The sequence below is a fragment of the Suncus etruscus genome, chromosome 5, assembly GCF_024139225.1.
Source record: "Suncus etruscus isolate mSunEtr1 chromosome 5, mSunEtr1.pri.cur, whole genome shotgun sequence".
In the NCBI taxonomy this organism is placed as follows: domain Eukaryota; kingdom Metazoa; phylum Chordata; class Mammalia; order Eulipotyphla; family Soricidae; genus Suncus; species Suncus etruscus.
In genome coordinates this window covers 87559162-87577961 of record NC_064852.1, presented here as the reverse complement: position 1 = coordinate 87577961, position 18800 = coordinate 87559162, and the positions used below count along the sequence as shown (strand labels likewise).

General features: G+C 40.5%; 1 protein-coding gene across 1 annotated transcript; it reads right to left on the bottom strand.

The window, feature by feature from the left end:
- Positions 1-1968: 1968 nt before the first annotated feature.
- Positions 1969-17618, bottom strand: FKBP7 (FKBP prolyl isomerase 7). Its single transcript, XM_049773538.1, has 4 exons — positions 17294-17618; positions 15512-15663; positions 8015-8148; positions 1969-2296 (listed from the first exon to the last, which is right to left on the bottom strand). The coding sequence occupies exons 1-4, from the start codon at positions 17587-17589 to the stop codon at positions 2135-2137; spliced, it is 744 nt and encodes a 247-aa protein (XP_049629495.1). The 5' UTR covers positions 17590-17618; the 3' UTR covers positions 1969-2134.
- Positions 17619-18800: the final 1182 nt, after the last annotated feature.

Below are 18800 nucleotides of genomic sequence, written 5' to 3'. Positions count from 1 at the left end.
GTTTACTTCAACTAAGAAGGTTTTTCTAAGGGAGGATGAAAGATGAATATTGACAAGTGAGTTTAAAAGCAGTATAAGAATAAAATATATTTGGAAGAAAAAAGTAAGGTTTTTGTGACATATCAAACTGTGCTATGCATATGTGATCCTCACTAATCTGGAGGGTTTTGCATTACCACTGAACAAATTAATAGGATTTAAAAAGGTTACAAGATGAAGAATAATCATTGTTTTGAAGAGAACAATTTGCGATTGGAGATGTGGCTCAGCAGCAATACACAGGCTTTGCATGTCTGAGGCCTTGGGTTTGTTCTCCAGTATCCTTCCCCAATAGTTTCAGAAAATGAATAAAGTTCTTTGAAGAGGGGAGGGGTTTGGGCCATATCTGGCAATACTTAGGGGGCTATTCCTAGCTTTGTGTTCAGGAGTGAGCCCTGGCAGTACTCAGAAGGCCATGTCATGTGCTAGGGATATTAGAACTGGGGCTGGCAGGATGCAAAGCAAATGTCTTATATTTCTCTGCCCCTGAAAACTTGTTTTAAACTTGATTGATTGAGGAGAGGTTTGCCACAGGTAGCAGTGTTCAGGACTCACTCCTGATTCTGTTGTGTCCAGGGATCACTCACCTATTTAAGTGAAACATTTTTTTTTGCCTGATTATACTTTCTATATAAGGATATATAGAAAAACAGGCAACATCCCCTAAAATGTAACCTTTTGTTGGGACTAGTATGATCTTCTGTAGCACCTCCTAGGTTATATTCTCAAGTTTGATCTTGACAAAAAATTGCCATGGCAATGTACACCCTTATTTGATTTGTATCATTTGATTTCCCAATTATCCCTATACATAAAATAAATACCATATATTTACAAAAAAATCAAAAGTATACAGTTTGTAATATTCATTCATCATTAATAACAAGAACATTGCGAAATGAAGTGACATAGGAAAGAAGATCTAAATAATGGGAACTGGAAACTATCATATCAAAATGGTGTGAAGCCAGTGAGATAGCTGAAAGGGATTTTCAATTTCTAGTTCAATTCTCAGCATCACATACTACCCACTACCCCACTCCCAGTACTGCCAGTGTAGCCTGGGTGGTCACCATTAATACCCAGGCCCCAGAAATAGCACTGCATGCCTGACAGGCTTGACATTACAGGCTGAGTATTGAGGGCTCCCAAGCACTGCTGGGGAGGTTTCCTCTTACCCCCATCTACTCCACTATGGTAGATATTTTTTATTGTTTGGTTTTTGGGTCATACCTGGTGGTGCTCAGGGCTTACTTCTCCTGGATCTATGTTTGGGGAATACTACTGGCAGGGTTCAGGAAACCACGTGTGGGGTTAGGAATTAAACCCAGGTAAGCCTTGAAAGGCCAGTGCCTTACCTGATGTATTATTTCTCTAGCCCAGGGATAGTAGATATCTTACTAGAAATACTAAAAAACAGGAAAAAGAGTGGCACATCTATGGTAATATCTGAGGGAATACAAGACTGTGCAAAAACAGACTATTTTGCCTGCAAGAAGATCAGAGGCACAAAGTCTTTGGTGAAATACCTTTAAACATTTCTTATTAAAACAAATCCCAAGGTCAAAAAATTGCACAGAAAAGAAATTTTGTTTCAGCTCTCATATACCAGCATGCATACCAAAGGAAGAGTACTTTCTTTCAAAGGAAGTTTTTAGGCCTATAATATTGACATCCTGCTTTCTGTGAAACCTGTGAAACACACAAACACTCAAAATGCTAATTTCTGTGTCCCTACTAAATGTTTTTTTAAGTATGTTTAAAACATATATTTTAAATGGATATTTACAGATATAGATGCTGCTAAGGTTTGGGCTGGGAATTAAGGAAGAAAACTCCTCACTGAGACAGGGAGGTCAACTTCATTGTGCTGCAATTCCTGTTCACAGAATAAAGCAATATGCAATACAATCAAACCTCACCTCAAAGTTCAATTTGCAAAACAGCCTCCCATTTATTGTACTAAAATCATACATTTTCATGAGGGTACCAAAATATATTCTCGTAGGGGAAAATGCAACTTCATGTGTGTCTTTATATAAATATATAATAACTAAATATGCATAAGGTACAGTGAGAGAATATAATGAAAATGCTACAATTCATCATGTTGATATATATTGTATTCCTTGGAGGAAATGAAACCATCACCATTATGGTCGTTCTTCTTAAAAATATCTTCTAAAACTGCATTCTGGTATGACTTGTCGCGTGGCGTCTCATCTTTTTCAAATTCCTTTTTCAAATAATGATTTATCTAGAGAACCAAAGTAATATTTCTTTAATATAAAGGCATCACAATAAACTTCCACTGACTCTGAAGAATCTTTATATAAAAATAATTTTGCTTATCTGGGGCTGGAGGGGAGGAGCACAAAGAACTATAACACATGCCTGGCACGCAGAAGAGAGAGTTTGATATTCTGCACTGAGAAGTTTGTCTCTGAGCATGCCAGGAGTGGTCCTTGTCCTAGTGGTCCCCAGCAAGACTGGGCCTAAGAACAGCTACTGGGCTTTCTCACTGAGTGTCAGACCTGCACAACTAGCCTAACATTGCTGTGAGTGGCCCCGGCCCCCTTGAGCACTATTTAGGAGGTCCCTCTCCAAAAAGAAAATAAAAACACCCTTAATATGAGACTGAAATTGTTTAAAAGCTATGAGATGTTAAACTTTTTTAATAACTGAATTTGGTTGAAACTAAATGTTTTCCAAGAAACTATACTGTTCATCTCGCCAAATAAATCAATCTCAGAGATTTATATTTCTGAACAAAATTCGTGTGGACATTTCTATAATAATGCCTAACTTTTATGGTTGAGTCCATAAAACTCAACCACAGCTTTTTGGTTTTGCAGTGCCAATAATTATATATGTAAAGCAAGTGCTTTATCTCTGACCCTCCTGTGCACCTACACATTCCTGAGCCCCCAGGGGCCAGAGAGATAGCATGGAGGTAAGGCGTTTGCCTTTCATGCAGAAGGTCATTGGTTCGAATCCCCATATGGTCCTCTGAGCCTGCCAAGAGCAATTTCTGAGCATAGAAACAGGAGTAACCCCTGAGCGCTGCCAGGTGTAACCCAAAAAACAAAACAAAACAAAACAAAAAACATTCCTGAGGCCCTTATAGATTAGGAAATAAAATGTATTTTTAATTTTGGGGGGACCATACCCAGTGAGGCTTATGGATTACACCTGGGTCAGTGTTCAGGAACCACTCCTGGTAGGACTCAGGGAATCATAAGCGATACTGGTGATTAAATCCAGGTTGTCTGAGTATTAAGAAAGTGCCTTATCGATGGTAGTATCACAGCAGCCCCTCAAATGTAATGATCTTAATTTGTCTTTGCCTCTATGGTGTACCCTCAAAGATACATAACTATAAAAATCCATAATAAAACAAAACAATGAACAATAATTTCAATAGAGGTTTTAAGTACATTAAAGCCCAAATACTAAGAAACACTTAAGAGCTGTCTGAAATGGGCACATCCCAAACAACATCTTGAAACACATTGAACTCAAACTGAGATATGCTACTGCACTTTGCAAAATACAAAACAAATTCTTTTTTTTTGGGTCACACCCGGCAGTGCTCAGGGGTTACTCCTGGCTGTCTGCTCAGAAATAGCTCCTGGCAGGCACGGGGGACCATATGGGACACCGGGATTCGAACCAACCACCTTTGGTCCTGGATTGGCTGCTTGCAAGGCAAATGCCGCTGTGCTATCTCTCCGGGCCCACAAAACAAATTCTTTAGACAACTTTACAAGTATTTTATTGATGATTTTTATATTAATTGCAATATATTGCACATATATTGCATATTGATGGTAATTTTTAGATAACTTAGTTATATAGTATCAAATTATGAGTAAAATTAAATTTAATTGTTTCCTTTTACTTTAAAATGTGAATCTAAAAAATACTTTAGTTTTGTGGTCACACCTGGCTGTGCTCAGGGATACGTCCTGGCAGCCCTTGGGGATCATACAGGGTGCTGGGAATTTAAATTTTTTGTTTTGTTTTGTTTTTGGGCCATACCCGGCGGTGCTCAAGGGTTACTCCTGGCTGTCTGCTCAGAAATAGCTTCTGGCAGGCACGGGGGACCATATGGGACACCGAGATTCGAACCAACCACCTTTGGTCCTGGATCGGCTGCTTGCAAGTCAAACGCTGCTGTGCTATCTCTCTGGGCCCGGGAATTTAAATTTTAAATGGTTGGCCACATGTAAGCAGCTTACAACCTGTACTGTCTGTCTGACCTCCTAGTAAAGTTTTTGATTATATGCAAGACTTAAATTTCCATTGGCAAGCACTAAGCTATATAATAACTAAAGACAGCAAAGCAAACATGTGAAATAAGTATTCATCAAGGCTAGGGCATTTTAAAGGCAGGTATATTTAGTGGTCAGTTGTATAGTAATATAGAGAAATGTCTAGTATTACATATGGCAAGCCCCATTATGAGTAAACTACTTTAGAATTCTCAAGCATTTGGAGGGTGCTTGGGGTAGAAGTTTGGGCCACACCTTGTGGTTTTTAGGGGCTATTCCTGGCTCTCGATTAAATATAACTCTTGCTATACTTTAGTCACCAGTGCTGGGGACTTGAACCAGAGCTGGTAACATGCAAAGCAAGAGCTTACCCATTGTTCTGTCTTCACAGTCCTTGCTCAATGGATCTTAATGAAAGGCAGAACAACTGTTCTAAATAGGACACAGGACAATTTCAGGGAGACACTTTTTTTTTTCTTTCAACGGAGCCTTAGAAGAATTTTAAATGGCTGCAAATATTCCCACTCTGATTAGGATTTTGCTTCTTTCCTTCTCTTCTCTTTTCCTACCTTTTCCCTTCCTCTTTTTTTCCTTCCTTTTCTTTAACTGTCTGATGTTGAAGCCAGGTATCCTGGATGTACTTAGTCCACTGAACCCTAGACTGTGTGATCTTAGATAAATAATTCAACCTCTTCAAATTTCTCTATGGAGGAAAACAGTATACATATTTCAGGACTGACACATTAATGTTTAATTAGATTACTGCTTGTGGAAGTCAATGAGCCAATGAGAGAATGCCAAAATTATCCATAATGCTGTAAATGACTCACACGTTTAAGCAACAAAGCAGTTAATATCTGAGATACCGTTGGACAAATTGTAGGCAGACCACACAAATTATGGACTTATCTATTTTTATTTTCCAGTTAAGAACTAAAGATCTTCTAAGGTCTACTGAGCAGTATTTCTACTGCGAAAGGCATCTCTTGGTGTACAGGGGATATTGAATACTTAGTGTGTATCAAGATTGAGTCCTTTAATTATGTGAATTCGCTTGCTGCTGTTCATAGCAAGGCAGGTGATCAGGAGTCATGGGGAAACATATACTGGGAAAAGTTTGCCACCCCCTTTAATTGCTCTTCATTTTAAAGAAGAGTGGGTATCCCATTCCCTTATCCTTCTCATACACTGTAGAATAACCAAAGAGCCTCATTAATAAATAGGGGGAGGGAATAACAGGAAATAAGGGTATTGAAGGGATTGGAGGTGGGTGGCAGTGACAGAGAAAGAGGGTATACTCTCTTTTAAACCTGAAATCAATGACACAGTTAACTATGTGGTATAGTTACAGGCAGAGGGAAGGGCAGTAGTGTATATGAGGAAACATCGCCTGGAACCTAAAGCAGCCTAAAGTCAGAAGGCCTTAGAGACACAGAATCCATCTAAGGAGATAAGAAAGCCTTTCAGATGCAGAATTTCAATCACAGAGGATGAGTAGACCCCTGGGAAGAGAGCTCCTCAGCTGGAACAAAGACCATGCTAAGAAAGACAAAGAACATCAATAGCTCCAAGCTCTTTTATATTTGTTTGCTTGGTTGTTTGTTTTTGGGGAACACATCAGCTGAGCTCAGGGATTACTCCAGGTTCTATGCTGAAAAATCACTCCTGGCAGGCTTAAAGTCCTTTTGGGATACCAGGGATTGAACCCAGTTCTGCTGTGTGCAAGGCAAACGCCCTACCCACTGTGTTGTCTCTCCAGGCCCCATATAGCACCAAGCTCTTACCAAAGTCAATGACCCTAGCAATAGATTTGGGGCATAATGCATATACATGTAATTGACAGAGGAAAAGGTGAACATTCACCTGTATATCTGTCAGTAAATCTGTATATCTGTCTAAGATGAATATTTCCTTTCTTTTATTCTATGGCCTCTTTGACCTGTATCTCCCCCTGAGATGAGCACTTTAGGCTCATTTTAGGGTATATTTCTCCATCATCCAGAGAGTCCATGCTCACTCTTGAGCATGGATCTCTTTCCCTTTCCTTATTTACCAAGAATACTTGTTTTACTTTGTTATTATTGCCTCCTGAAATTCTTTTCTCTGAGGGTAGGTAAAGACCTAGAAAACTAATATGATTTAAGGACTGACTGACTTTCCTCTCCTGCAAAGAGCAATTCCCTACTCCAGCCTAAGTTCCATAGATCCCTAGAAACTGGTTGGTGAGAATCATTTCCCAGGTCTGGAAGAACAGATGGGACTCAAGTGAGGTTTCTCAAGCACCACATGGGGACATTGAGCAATAAGGTCTGCTGTATGTAGGTGAAAATAAAGAATTACATCAGTCCTACATTTCTCAGACATTTTCCCAGGTGAGAGGGGAACGGTAGACTCCCTACTACACTGCCTCTCTCTCCCCCACTGTACACAAGCCATACAGGGAATTCCCTGCCTCTTCTCATGGGAGTGACCTCTCCCACTGGCAACTGTAGCTGTACATATTAAACTTCCTCCCATAGGGAAGATAACTACATTACATAATTTAAGCAAAAGTGTTAGTCAGTGAGACTAAGACATTAGAATTCAATAAAATGTTGACCTGAAAGATTCAGGATGAAAATTACCAGAAAGATGCATCTCTCTTGGTGGTTTGCAAAGTCAAGCAGCCAGATTGCTGGGTTTTCAATCTGCTCTTGACACTAAGCTGTGGGACCCTGAGCCAGTGACTACATCTGTCTGCATAGCCGGAGATAACAACAGTGTCTACTTTATAAGTTGTTATGAAGAGCCATTGAATCCATACTGTAATATGTTTACAGTAGTACTAAGAACAGATGAAAGAAAATGTATTACTCCTAAAAATTTAACAATCCCTCAACTCATAAAACTCACCGTAATGGGGAGGCTAGGTCGCCAAACCTCCTGACGCCTGGTTACTTTCTAATTTTTATTTTATTTTTATTTTGTGTGTTTGTGTGTGTGTGGGGGAGGATACACCTGACAATGATTAGGGGTTACACCTAGTTCTGCACTCAGAAATTTCTTTTGACAGTCTGGAGGGACCATATGAGATGCTGGGGATCAAACCAGGTTAGTTGCATACAAGGCAAACTCCCTATCTGCTGTGCTATCACTTCAGCTCTGCCCTGTAGCTTTCTAATTCTTATGAGCTCTTTTCTTAGTCTTATGTACCACTATGCACTCCTGGGAGGTAGGAATGATTGACTCTCCTGTAAGTTCTCATAGTTGTGAGTGAGGAGACCTTTACCTATAGTGATGCTAAAAATTCTCTGTAGATACTACATTGGTATTTTAGATAGGACTGCTGTTTGTGGACCAAACTCATCAGTGGTTAAGGCTTCCCTCTAGTTGTGGTTTAAGGGACTATAAATAGTGATGGGGATTGAACCAGGGATCACTGCAAGCAAGGCAAGCACCTTCCCTCTGCACTATCTCTCAGACACTACTTTGATATTTAGTGATATTTCTGTGGGGAGAAAGGTAAATGAACAGGATGACTTAGCTACAAATGGAATAAAGAAAAGCACATTTTCTTGTCTGCACTTAGACTTGTTGGCACTTGTAAAACAAAGCACCCACATTCCACACTAGGTCAAGCTAAAAAATTATAGCTGTAACACATATATATTTAAACTATGCTGAAAAAAATCATAGTGTACACAGGGAATTATCTGAATTACCTCGTTTTTGGAGAGTTGTCTGTCATTGTCAGTATCTATTTGTTTGAATGTTTCAATGCTCCGTGGTCCTTTGGTCACAGCATAAAGTTCAATCTCAAAGATCAGTGTTGCATTGGCTGGAATCTTGCCTTTGGCTATAGGAATAAATTTTAGCGGTTTAACTTACATAATGTTCAAATATTAGGCTATTCACAAAGAGCAAAATATTTTTATGATTATATTTCTAAAATCTGCTTTCTGAATACTTTTAAGGAAAATGATCATGTTTTCAAAACCAAAGCAAAGGACTAGGAGACCATTATTTCCTGATTAATTTAAGGTAAATTGCATTTTTTAGTTAATATATTCTACTATGCAGGTATACCTGGTGCAGAAAAGCATGAGTGGATAAATGGAGGGACAGAGAGATAGGGACTTGACTTGCATGTAGCTACTCCCTGACACCACTGGGTATGACCCCCAAACAAGTGAAAATAAAAAGAATGGGTAGAATAATTTCAAGGTCAGAATCAGAAAGCTCTTAGAATATTATTTTGTGTAGTTCTTTTGAAGTGCAAACAAAACTTATGAGGAGTACCAGAGAGATAGTATAGAGGTAAGGTGCCTTGCATGCAGCTAACCTGGGTTTGATCCCTGACATCCCATATGGTCCACCAAACTCTGCCATGTGTGATCCCTGAGTGTAGAGCCAAAAGAAGTAAACCATGAGCATTGCTGAGTATGACCCCAAACAAAAACAATAACAAAATACTCCCCAAAATGAAAACATGTAAGTCAACATACTTAACTCAAATATCTTTTTTCGGGGCTGGAGAGATAGCATGGAGGTAAGGCGTTTGCTTTTCATGCAGAAGGTCGGTAGTTTGATTCCGGCATCCCATATAGTCCCCTGAGCCTGCCAGGAACGATTTCTGAGCATAGATCCAGGAGTAACCCCTGAGTGCTGCCGGTGTGACCCAAAAACCAAAACAAAAAACAGAAAAAAAAACCCAACCCAAATATCTTTTCTTATATTTCTCTCAAATTTCTTGTTTGAGCCACATCTGGCAGGTCAGAGGGATTATTAAGTGCCTCCATACCTGGGAGTCAGTCCTGGTAGTGCTCAGGGGACCAGGCAGTGGTAGGGATTGAACTGGACTGAACAGCATGTAAGACATGACCCTTAACAACCCTTGTACTGGGGCCGGAGAGATAGCATGGAGGTAGGGTATTTACCCTGCATGCAAAAGGACAGTGGTTCAAATCCTGGCATCCCATATGGTCCCCAAGCCTGCCAGGAGCGATTTCTGAGCGTAGATCCAAGAGTAACTCCTGAGTACTGCCGGGTGTGACCTCCCCCACACCCCCCAAAAAAAGAACAGCCCTTGTACTATCTATAAGAACAAAGAATATGCCTGGAGAGATAGCACAGCAGCGTTTGCCTTGCAAGCAGCCGATCCAGTATCAAAGGTGGTTGGTTCAAATCCCAGTGTCCCATATGGTCCCCCGTGCCTGCCAGGAACTATTTCTGAGCAGACAGCCAGGAGTAACCCCTGAGCAACGCTGGGTGTGGCCCAAAAACCAAAAAAAAAAAAAAAAGTACAAAGAATATTTCTAATTGCAATAAAAATTTAGGTATTTGGTTGAATAGTTCTCTTTAATTTATTAATGAATATATTGCTATTGCTTTAGTAAGCTGTGTAATTTTTTTCAAATGATCCTTTTTGAAAAATGATTTGCTACAAGTGGCTAGTTATGTCATTAGAATGTTCCTAGAACCACTCACTCTGCCTGATCCATTACATTGCTAAATGAAAAATATTTTTTTAAATAAAAAATGGCTGTATATCCTCAGAAGAACACAGCACTTTCCTAAGTGAAAAAGTACAAAAGTCTTGCCAAAGTGTTTCTATAGCCCAATGAAAGAAATTTCAAAAGCCAGGACACTAATTTGAATGTCCCAACTAAGCACCATCTTAAGACTAAAGAGTCAAATAGGTAGAGATTGAGTCAGTGATCACTTTTTACAAAATGCATTTTTATTTGATCTAGTTATGATTTTCTCTTGAGAAAAAATAACTTCTTACAATTGTCAAATTTAAATTTCTATTTTACTATTTTGATTTCTGGGAATATAAGCAGTGCTCAGGAGCTATTCCTGTGTTTTTCTTTTTTTCTGAAGTGGGGAGGAGGCTTGGGGCCATACCTGGCAGTGCTCAGCGGTTACTCCTGGCTCTGTGCTCAGAAGTCACTCCTGGCAGGCTCAGGGGACCATATGAGATGCCAGGGATCATACCCGGGTTGATCCTAGGTCAGCTGTGGACAAGACAAATGTCCTACCACTTGCTATTGTTCAGGTCATACTCCTGTAGTTTGATAGTCTGAGACCATTCAGTGTCAGGGATGGACTCTGGGCTTCCTATAAACAAAGCATGTTCTTCAACTATTAAGCTATCTACTTTTCTTTCAGCCCCTAAATTCTAAATTCTTCCTTTCCTCCCTCCTCCTTTTTTTCTTCCCTCTCTACCTTCCTCTTTTTCTTTCTTTGCCTTCCATTCTTCCTTTTCTTTTTCCTCTTTCACTACTTCCCCCTTTTTTCTTGCAGTGCTAAGTCTTGAAATCAGGGAACAATATATAGTAAGATCAACTATTAGCTATATTATGAACCAAATTTATGATTGATTTGTTTATTGGTTTTGGAGCCACATCTGGTAGTCTCAGGGCTTACCCCTGGCTCTGTTCTCATGAATCACCCCTTGGTGGGTTTGGGGGACCATATGTAGTGCTGGAATTAAACCTGGTTGTCTGCAAATAATAAGAGCTCTATCCACTATACTGTCTCTTCATTCCCCAGATCTGTATTTCCATTTTATGATGGGGGATGGGCACATCTGGCCTTGGGCTCAGCAATCATTCCTGGAAGACTCAGGGGGCCATTTGGGGTGCTGAAAAACAAACCTGGGTTGACAGTGTGCAAGACAATCATCATAATCACCATACTACTTGTGCTGGCCCCCAAATTAATATTTCTTAAGAACAGTGTTAGAGGATCTGGGAGATAGTCCAGAGGACTAGAGTGAATGCTTTGCAGGCAGAAACTCAGGTTTGGTTCATAGCACTGCACCAAACCAGTGGCAGCAAGATCCAAGCATTAGGGTGTAGGTTCTGAGCATCACTAGGTCTCACAAAAAATGGGAAAGAAAACAATATAGAAGATATTCTAAGCAGAAGTTGCTTAACAGTCAATTAGGCTTCTCCCTTGAAAATAAATTAAAGAAAAATATTTATTTGCTGTTCTAAATGCAGGCTATTAAATTGCCTGTATTTAGAGAAGAGAAAGGACATAGAAGAGTTAATGCAAAGACTATACATACCATATGCACTGTTAATGAAAGTGGGGGAAAGTCACATGCATTTCAAGACATGCAGGAGGTACTGTGACATGAAGCAAGGAGACTGTTCAAAGGAAAGACTTCATCAGTATTACCTAAAATAAAATTAGAGTTAGTGTTAGTTCTTAAGAATAACTTATTTCAAAAAGCTTATTTGATCAATTTGTTAGGTAATAACTTTTTTTTAAATTTTATTGAAAACATTGTGACTTAACAAAGTCCTTCATAGTTGGGTTTCAGACATACAATGAATCAGAGCCAATCCCAACACCAGTGTCATCTTCCCTCTACCAAGTTCCCAAAATATATCCTAACCACTACCCTTTGCTGCCCATCTTGCCAGTATAATTGGCCCATTTAAAGTTTAGATTGTTAAGAGTTTGGGTCTCTTGATTCCATTGTTGTTGACTTAGGCTTGAGTATTTAGATCTGTCCTTTTTTTTTTTTTTCTTTCTCTCTACCAATGCACTTGAGACTGCTTGGCCTGTTTAAGTAATTTCTAACAGTCTACACTAACTTTTAAAATAATCCAATATTGGGCTGGAGTTAGCTCAGTGGATAGGGTGCTTGCTTTGTATGTGGCTGGCCAAGGTTCAATCTTTGGCACGCCATCTACTGTCCCCGAGCACTTCTAGAAGTAAATATTGAGTACAGTTAGGGTTAGACAAACAACCTCACAAGGGCTGGAGAGATAGCATGGAGGTAAGGCCTTTGCCTTTCATGCAGAAGGACGGTGGTTCGAAATCTGGCATCCCATCTGGTCCCCGGTGCCTGTCAGGGGCGATTTCTGAGCATAGAGCCAGGAGTAACTCCTGACGCTGCCAAGTGTGACCCCCAAAAAACAAAAACAAAAACAAAAAACCAACCTCACAAAGGACATGCCAGGGCTGGAGAGACGATGAGAGATCTTTTAAGTGCAGAGTCAGGATTAGCATCTGTTCATTACCTGATGTAGTCCAACAATCTCCTCTACCCTACCTTTCCCCCTTACTGTAACCCTTCCCTCCCCTCTACTGTATTCCAAAGACATGCTATCTCGGTAGAGTATCTGGGATGTATGAAAAGAAATATTTAGTTGCTTTAATTATCTACTAGATATTTTAAATAGGTGAAGTTAGTAAAGTCTATAAATCTGTAGATAGACACAGGTGTAAAGATTCACTCTAGCCTATACATAGCTAGCTGCAGGAAGTAAAACCCTATTGGGTTTCAACTGCATCTTGAAAGCAGAAAGAAATATCTCACTGGCCATTTTCCCTCATATTTCTTTTCCCTGCTACATTATTAATTTATTAATTTTAGTGACTTAAATTTTTTGTTTGAAAAAATAATAGATGTGTGTGGGTAAAAGAGTTAAGCAGAACAAAAAATTATAGGAGTAAATCATGCAATGTAAGAAATTTCATTATCCACCCTCAGGCCTCTTTTCGAGGGACATGTCATGTAATTAAATGACTCTATCCTCCTAGATAACAAGCTATATAGATTTAGGATACATATATGAAATTCTCCTCTCAATGGTAAGCTCACAGAGGACAGAAAATTGTTTGCCTGATGTTAAACACTACTGCACAAATGTTTTCTATCTTATTTTCCCATGACAAAATATTTAAAACCTGCGACTAATGTTTTTTTAGATATGCACCTATACACATTCCTGGAATTAAAACTAATGGATCAGAAACTATGCAAATTTAAAATTTTTGATAAAAATAGCTAGAAATGTATACTCTATAACACACAAGATTGTTGATTTTTCCATATCTTTGCTGATTTCATGGGTAAAAGTGGTGTATTATTAGCACATTTTTTTTTTAGCCACACCTGGTGGTGTTCAAGGTTTTCTATTGACTCTTTACTCAGGAGTTACTCCTGGCAGTGCATGGGGGACCATATGGGGTACTGGGGATTAAATCTGGGTCAGCAGAATGCAAAGCAAGTGCCTCCACTCACAATACTTTTTCCACCCCTCATTAAAAGATTGTTTCAATTTACTTTTAACTATAAATAAAATTAATACTCTTGTTGATTTAAAGGTCATTTGTATGTGATTTTTAGTGGGCTACTGAACTTGCCCATTTCAGTCACTGGTCATTTTGTGCGATGGTTAGTTGATGCCTTCACATATGTTGCACACATTTTCCACACTTATTTTTGCTTTGCCAATTCTCAGATATAATTCTAGAATTTTACAATAGGTAAGGTATTGAAAGAAATTGTATTTTCCCACATTTCAGGATCCTATGACTTGAATAGTGACAACTTGTATTTCAGATGTTCTTTCAACAATTTTATGCTACTATTTCCTCTAAACTTACATGTTCCATTTTCAGAATTTTAAGTATTTGGATATGGTACTGCTTACTAAAATTTATGTTGTAGATGTAACAATAAAATAATATATACTAAAACAAAAACCACTACGGTAAAGCTCAGAGAATAAATTTTACCATATGAATGTTACCATTGTGTGGGGACAAGAATTCTGCCAGAGATGTTTCCCAACTATGTATTATATTCTTGATTCTTTATAAAAAAAAAGAATAGAATAAGTCCAAGTTAGATAAAGCCAAGTTTGTTGTACTCTGTAGTTTTTTGTTTTTGCTTTTGTGCTTTGGGTCATACCTGTCAGTGCTCAGGGGTTACTCCTGGCTCTATGCTCAGAAATTGCTCCTGGCAGGCTCAGGGGACTTCATGGAATGCTGGAATTCAAGCCAACATCCTTCTGCATGCAAGGCAAACATCCTACCTCTATGCTATCTCTCCGGCCCCACACTCTGTAGTTTTAATATTATTTTTTACTATTTCATTGAGCAAACTAAAAAAATAAGTTTTGGAAAATAGGTATAAAAGAAAATTTACCATAGCAACCCATTTTAAAAATTAAGGTCAGTATTGATAAATAGTTACTTAGGGGCCAATTTAAAGCATTAACATTGCACATTGTCAAGCCTTGTTCAATCTCCGGCACCACCTGATCATAGCCAGGAAGGATCCCTAGGCACAGAACTAGGAGTAATCTCTGGGCACAGCTGGATGTGTTCCCTCCTCCGAACAACAACAAAATACACTTTGTCAATCTCCAAAACACTCTTTTTTTTGGGGGGGGGGAATTCGGTCACATCCGGTAATGCTCAGAGTTTCTCCTGGCTCTACACTCAGAAATCGCTCCTGGCAGGCTCAGGAGACCATATGGGATGCTGGGATTCGAACCACCGACCTTCTGCATACGAGGCAAAGGCCTTACCTCCATGCTATATCTCCGGCCCCAATCTCCAGAACACTCTTAAGTGTGTGCAATGGAAACTATACTCACATTGAACCATAACTGCACCCTACCTTTTGTAGGCTCTAGTAACCACCAGTCTTTTCTTCTGTCTCTGTGGATTTGTTTACTTAGGGGAATCATTCAGAATTTGTTAGTGATGGGTTATTTGCTTAGTATAATGCACTCAAGATTTATCAAGTAGCATGTACCAGAATTTTCTTATAAAGGCAGAATTATATTTCTTCCACTGTATGAATATACAAATATGCCTTGTTTTGCTTATTGATTCATTGACACAATTTTTAGCTACTAAGAAGAAATTTGCTGTAGGCCGGAGAGATAATACAGCAGTAGGGCGTTTGCCTTGCACGGAGCCAACCCAGGACGGATGGTGGTTCAAATCCCAGCATCCCATATGGTCCTCTGAGCCTACAGGAACTATTTCTGAGCACAGATCCAGGAGTAAGTAACCCCTAAGTGCTGCAGGGTGTGACTCAAAAACAAACAAACAAAAAAGAATGTTGCTGTGAATAAAGGTATGGAATTATCTCTTTGGACCTACTTTAATTTTTTGTATACATATACATAAGCATGTGCACACATACATTATATATAGATATATGATTGGTAGGTATACGTATATGTATCAGAGTCTATGATTTAGTTGGAGAGGGAGGCTCATACATGGTGCTGCTTAAGGGATACTCCTGGTGTCACTCCTGGTGGTGCATGAGGGATCATATGTGGAGCCAGGATACAACCAGGTTTGGCCGCATGGTCTTATTCTCTGTACTACCTTTCCATTATTTTTAATAGAAATTTTTAATAGAAAAGAAAAATAAAATTCAAACATCTTACCATAACCTTCCTTTCCATAGGCAAACGATGGCGGTATAAGCACTTTCCTCTTCTCTCCAGCGCACATATCCATCATACCAATGTCCAGGCCTTTAATGACTTGTCCAACCCCAAGAACAAACCATTTGGGGTGGCCTTCATTTTGTGTCCGACTATAATAAAAATGACACTTGGGTCATATGATTTTACAACAAGCAAGATAAACTTTTCAAACCGTGCTGTGTTCTTATTTTTTAAAACTGTCATTTTCTCCAAACATGTGTCTTGCTATATGAGCACTTACTCTGAACTTCAAGCTTGGGAATTTGGTTCTTTTTAATTTTTTAATTAATATCTTTATTTAAGCACCATGATTATAAGCATGTTTATAGTTAAATTTTAGTTATATATGTGTGTATATATACATATATACATATATATACATATATATATATATATATATATATATAAAGTACAACCCCCTCCTTCACCAGTCCAATGTTCCCACCACCAATGCCCTCCCCATCTCCCCTTTCCTCCACCCCTTGCCTGTATTCAAGACAGGCGAAATTTGGTTCTTAACAGTTAGAAAGAGGTATGACTTACTCAAAGCTCATCCTTGGGCATCATCATAACTTTTGGTTCATCTTTACAACTATTCAATAGTTATCTATTTTGGTGGGCCAGACTCAACCACAATTCCTGGGCAATCAGGGCCATACCCACCAGGAGTGCTCAGGGATATGTGGTGCTGGGGCTCAATCCCAGAGTCTCACCACAAGGAAGGCATGTGCTCTCCCACTGGAACAGAGTCAAGCCACTAGCAGTTAACTTTTTTCATTGTTTTTATGTTGGGATGATATTCAGTGGTCCTCAGTGATCACTTCTGGCAGTGCTCAGGGAACTTTATGAGGTGCTGAAACCACAGTACTGATCTCATTACGGGATAATAAAGGGATCCAAAATGTGCAAGACAAGAACCTTACAGTTGTACTTAGTTTCCTGCCTCACTTAAATTTTTGTTTCATTTTGGGGTCATACCCCAAACTCAGAACTGATTCTTGACTTTGCACTCAGGGATTCTGGCAGGCTTGAGGGGACCCTGCAGTGTGCCAGGGATAAAATCTGGATCTGTAGTGTGCTAGATAAGCGCCCTACCCGCTGTACTATATCTCTGGCCCCCTTTTTATTTGTTAATGGACTTTTGGGGCTATGACTAGCTATACAGTTTATTTAAATAAGTCATTTGACCTCTGTTTTTGTTTTAAGAAAAGGATGGTACAGGTAAAGTCTCGAAAAGATATTTCAGCAATAATTATGTATTATCTTTCTTACGGAAATAACGTCCCCAATCCTATCTTTATAGACTATGGCACAGATGAAGAGGCATTCTCTGTCTGCGTACAAAACCATCAATTAAATCAGAGCAGTGGCAGGGTGGGGCTGGCAAGAACACAGAACCCACAATTCCTGAGAGTGTCTTTGTTGGCAGTCACTTCTGAAAACAAAATATGCAGATTATAGATAAATTTTTACCAGGATCTTGGTGGCCAGAGTTTTTCCTCAAAGCTTGAGTAATGCAAATTATGTAGGGATTCATAATTATTCATAATTATGATGGGATCCACGTAGTCTGCATGGAATATATTCTGCATCTCACAACCTTTAGATCCACCCCTCCCCCCAGGAAGAAAAGACTTAATTCTTACTGTTAACAAGCAAAACAACCAACTCGCCGTTGATTGACAGTTTAGATGCAGCGCATCACTAGCTGTAGGAGAAGTCCTTAACCCTTTTTCCTACCTGCAGTAGAATTGGGAGCCGTCTTCAGCCAAGTAGCCGTCATAATGGACATTGAGTAGGTCTCCTCTCTTGCTGGTTTTAGAACAGTTTTCGGGTCGATGCAGAACTTCTATTTGCACTTCTTCCGTGCTGCCTTGCTGAGCCGTCAACGTGTCCCACACGCAAAAGAGAAGGACGAAGCTGAGCACGAAATGCATGCTTCCCAAGCTAGCCCCGCTAGGACCGCGGCCGGCTGCAGAGAGGAACGGGACGCGTGGCAGGCATTGTCCTGCGTCACAAAGGGCCGTTCCTGGCATTGGCTCGGGGGCGGAGCCAGAACCGTGGCGTGGGCGGGGCTGGACGCTTGACTACGGCCGCAGGCCCGTCTGGAACGCCCGTGGGTCCGGCGTGGGACTGTCCTAGCGCGCTAAGCTGCGCGATCCACGGTCCCGCTGCTCCTTGCAAGCTGCGCATCTGCACCTACTTGTCTTGGGTGTCTGTCTTTTTGTTTGTTTGTTTTGTTTTGGGGCCACACCCAGTGACGCTCAGGGGTTACTCCTCTCCTGGCTCTGCGCTCAGAAATCGCTTCTGGCCTGCGGGGACCACATGGGACGCCGGGGATCGAACCACGGTTAGCGCGTTCAAGGCAAAAGCCCGACCGCTCGCGCCACCGCTCCGGCCCCTTGGGAGTCAGTCTTAAGGCTCGAGTTTCAAAGAAGTAATGAGCTTGGTGGTAGCTAGGGGCGGAGGATGCGATGGTCATTTCTAACGGGTGGCTCAGCTCACCCACGGGGACTTATAGGGGGGTTCGTTCCGGAAGAAGAGAGTAGAAAGGGGGCGTGCGGAGGACATCCCGGATGTTTTCTGAGGTGTCTCGAAGCGCTTTTCCGGAGTCAGAAGAAGCATGAAGAGCTTTCAGACAATCCGGAGAGAGATAGAGAGACTCCTTGGACGCGAGGCTCTCTGAGGCTCCCAGACACTCACTTCCCACCGTGGGGCGCCAGCGATTCGCACCCAGCAGTAGCTGAGTCGAGTTTCTGGCCCCTCCATTTCGGGGCGCTCTTAAGAGAGTCAAGAATCCGGGAAACCAACCTCCTCGCAGTTTCCCTTGACTCACCGGCTCGGGAATTCTCAAAATTCGCATCACACAAAAGAAAACGAGATAACCGGAGTCTGGGCATTGTGTTCCACCCCCAAATACCTTATCAGGGATGGAACCAAACTCGCACCGTGATATTTGATTATGCAAACTCTCAAGGATATATAGAATAATATGAGTGTTACTGTCCAATTTTATGCTCTCCACCTTGTAACAGGCAAAACAGACCCCTCTATCGAGCCATCAGTTGACCTTATTTCCTTCCAGGTGAACCTATCCTAGTCCTTGAAGACCTGGGTTAGGTTCTGAAGGTGGAAAAGCCACAGATTCGGGCCTGCTTTGTCCGTTTTGCTGAAAGCGTGTCCAATTTCCCAAATCCGAACGATTTTCGGGTTATATAAAAAGAAGAGCTCCCAGGACAGAAAAAGA

Coding starts and splice junctions, on each gene's coding strand:
- FKBP7 (XM_049773538.1), bottom strand. CDS start 17,589: ATGCCAGGAACGGCCCTTTGTGACGCAGGACAATGCCTGCCACGCGTC. Junction 8,149..15,511: donor CTATGGAAAGGAAGGTTATG/GTAAGATGTTTG, acceptor TTATTCCTATAG/CCAAAGGCAAGATTCCAGCC. Junction 2,297..8,014: donor GACAACTCTCCAAAAACGAG/GTAATTCAGATA, acceptor TTGGTTCTCTAG/ATAAATCATTATTTGAAAAA.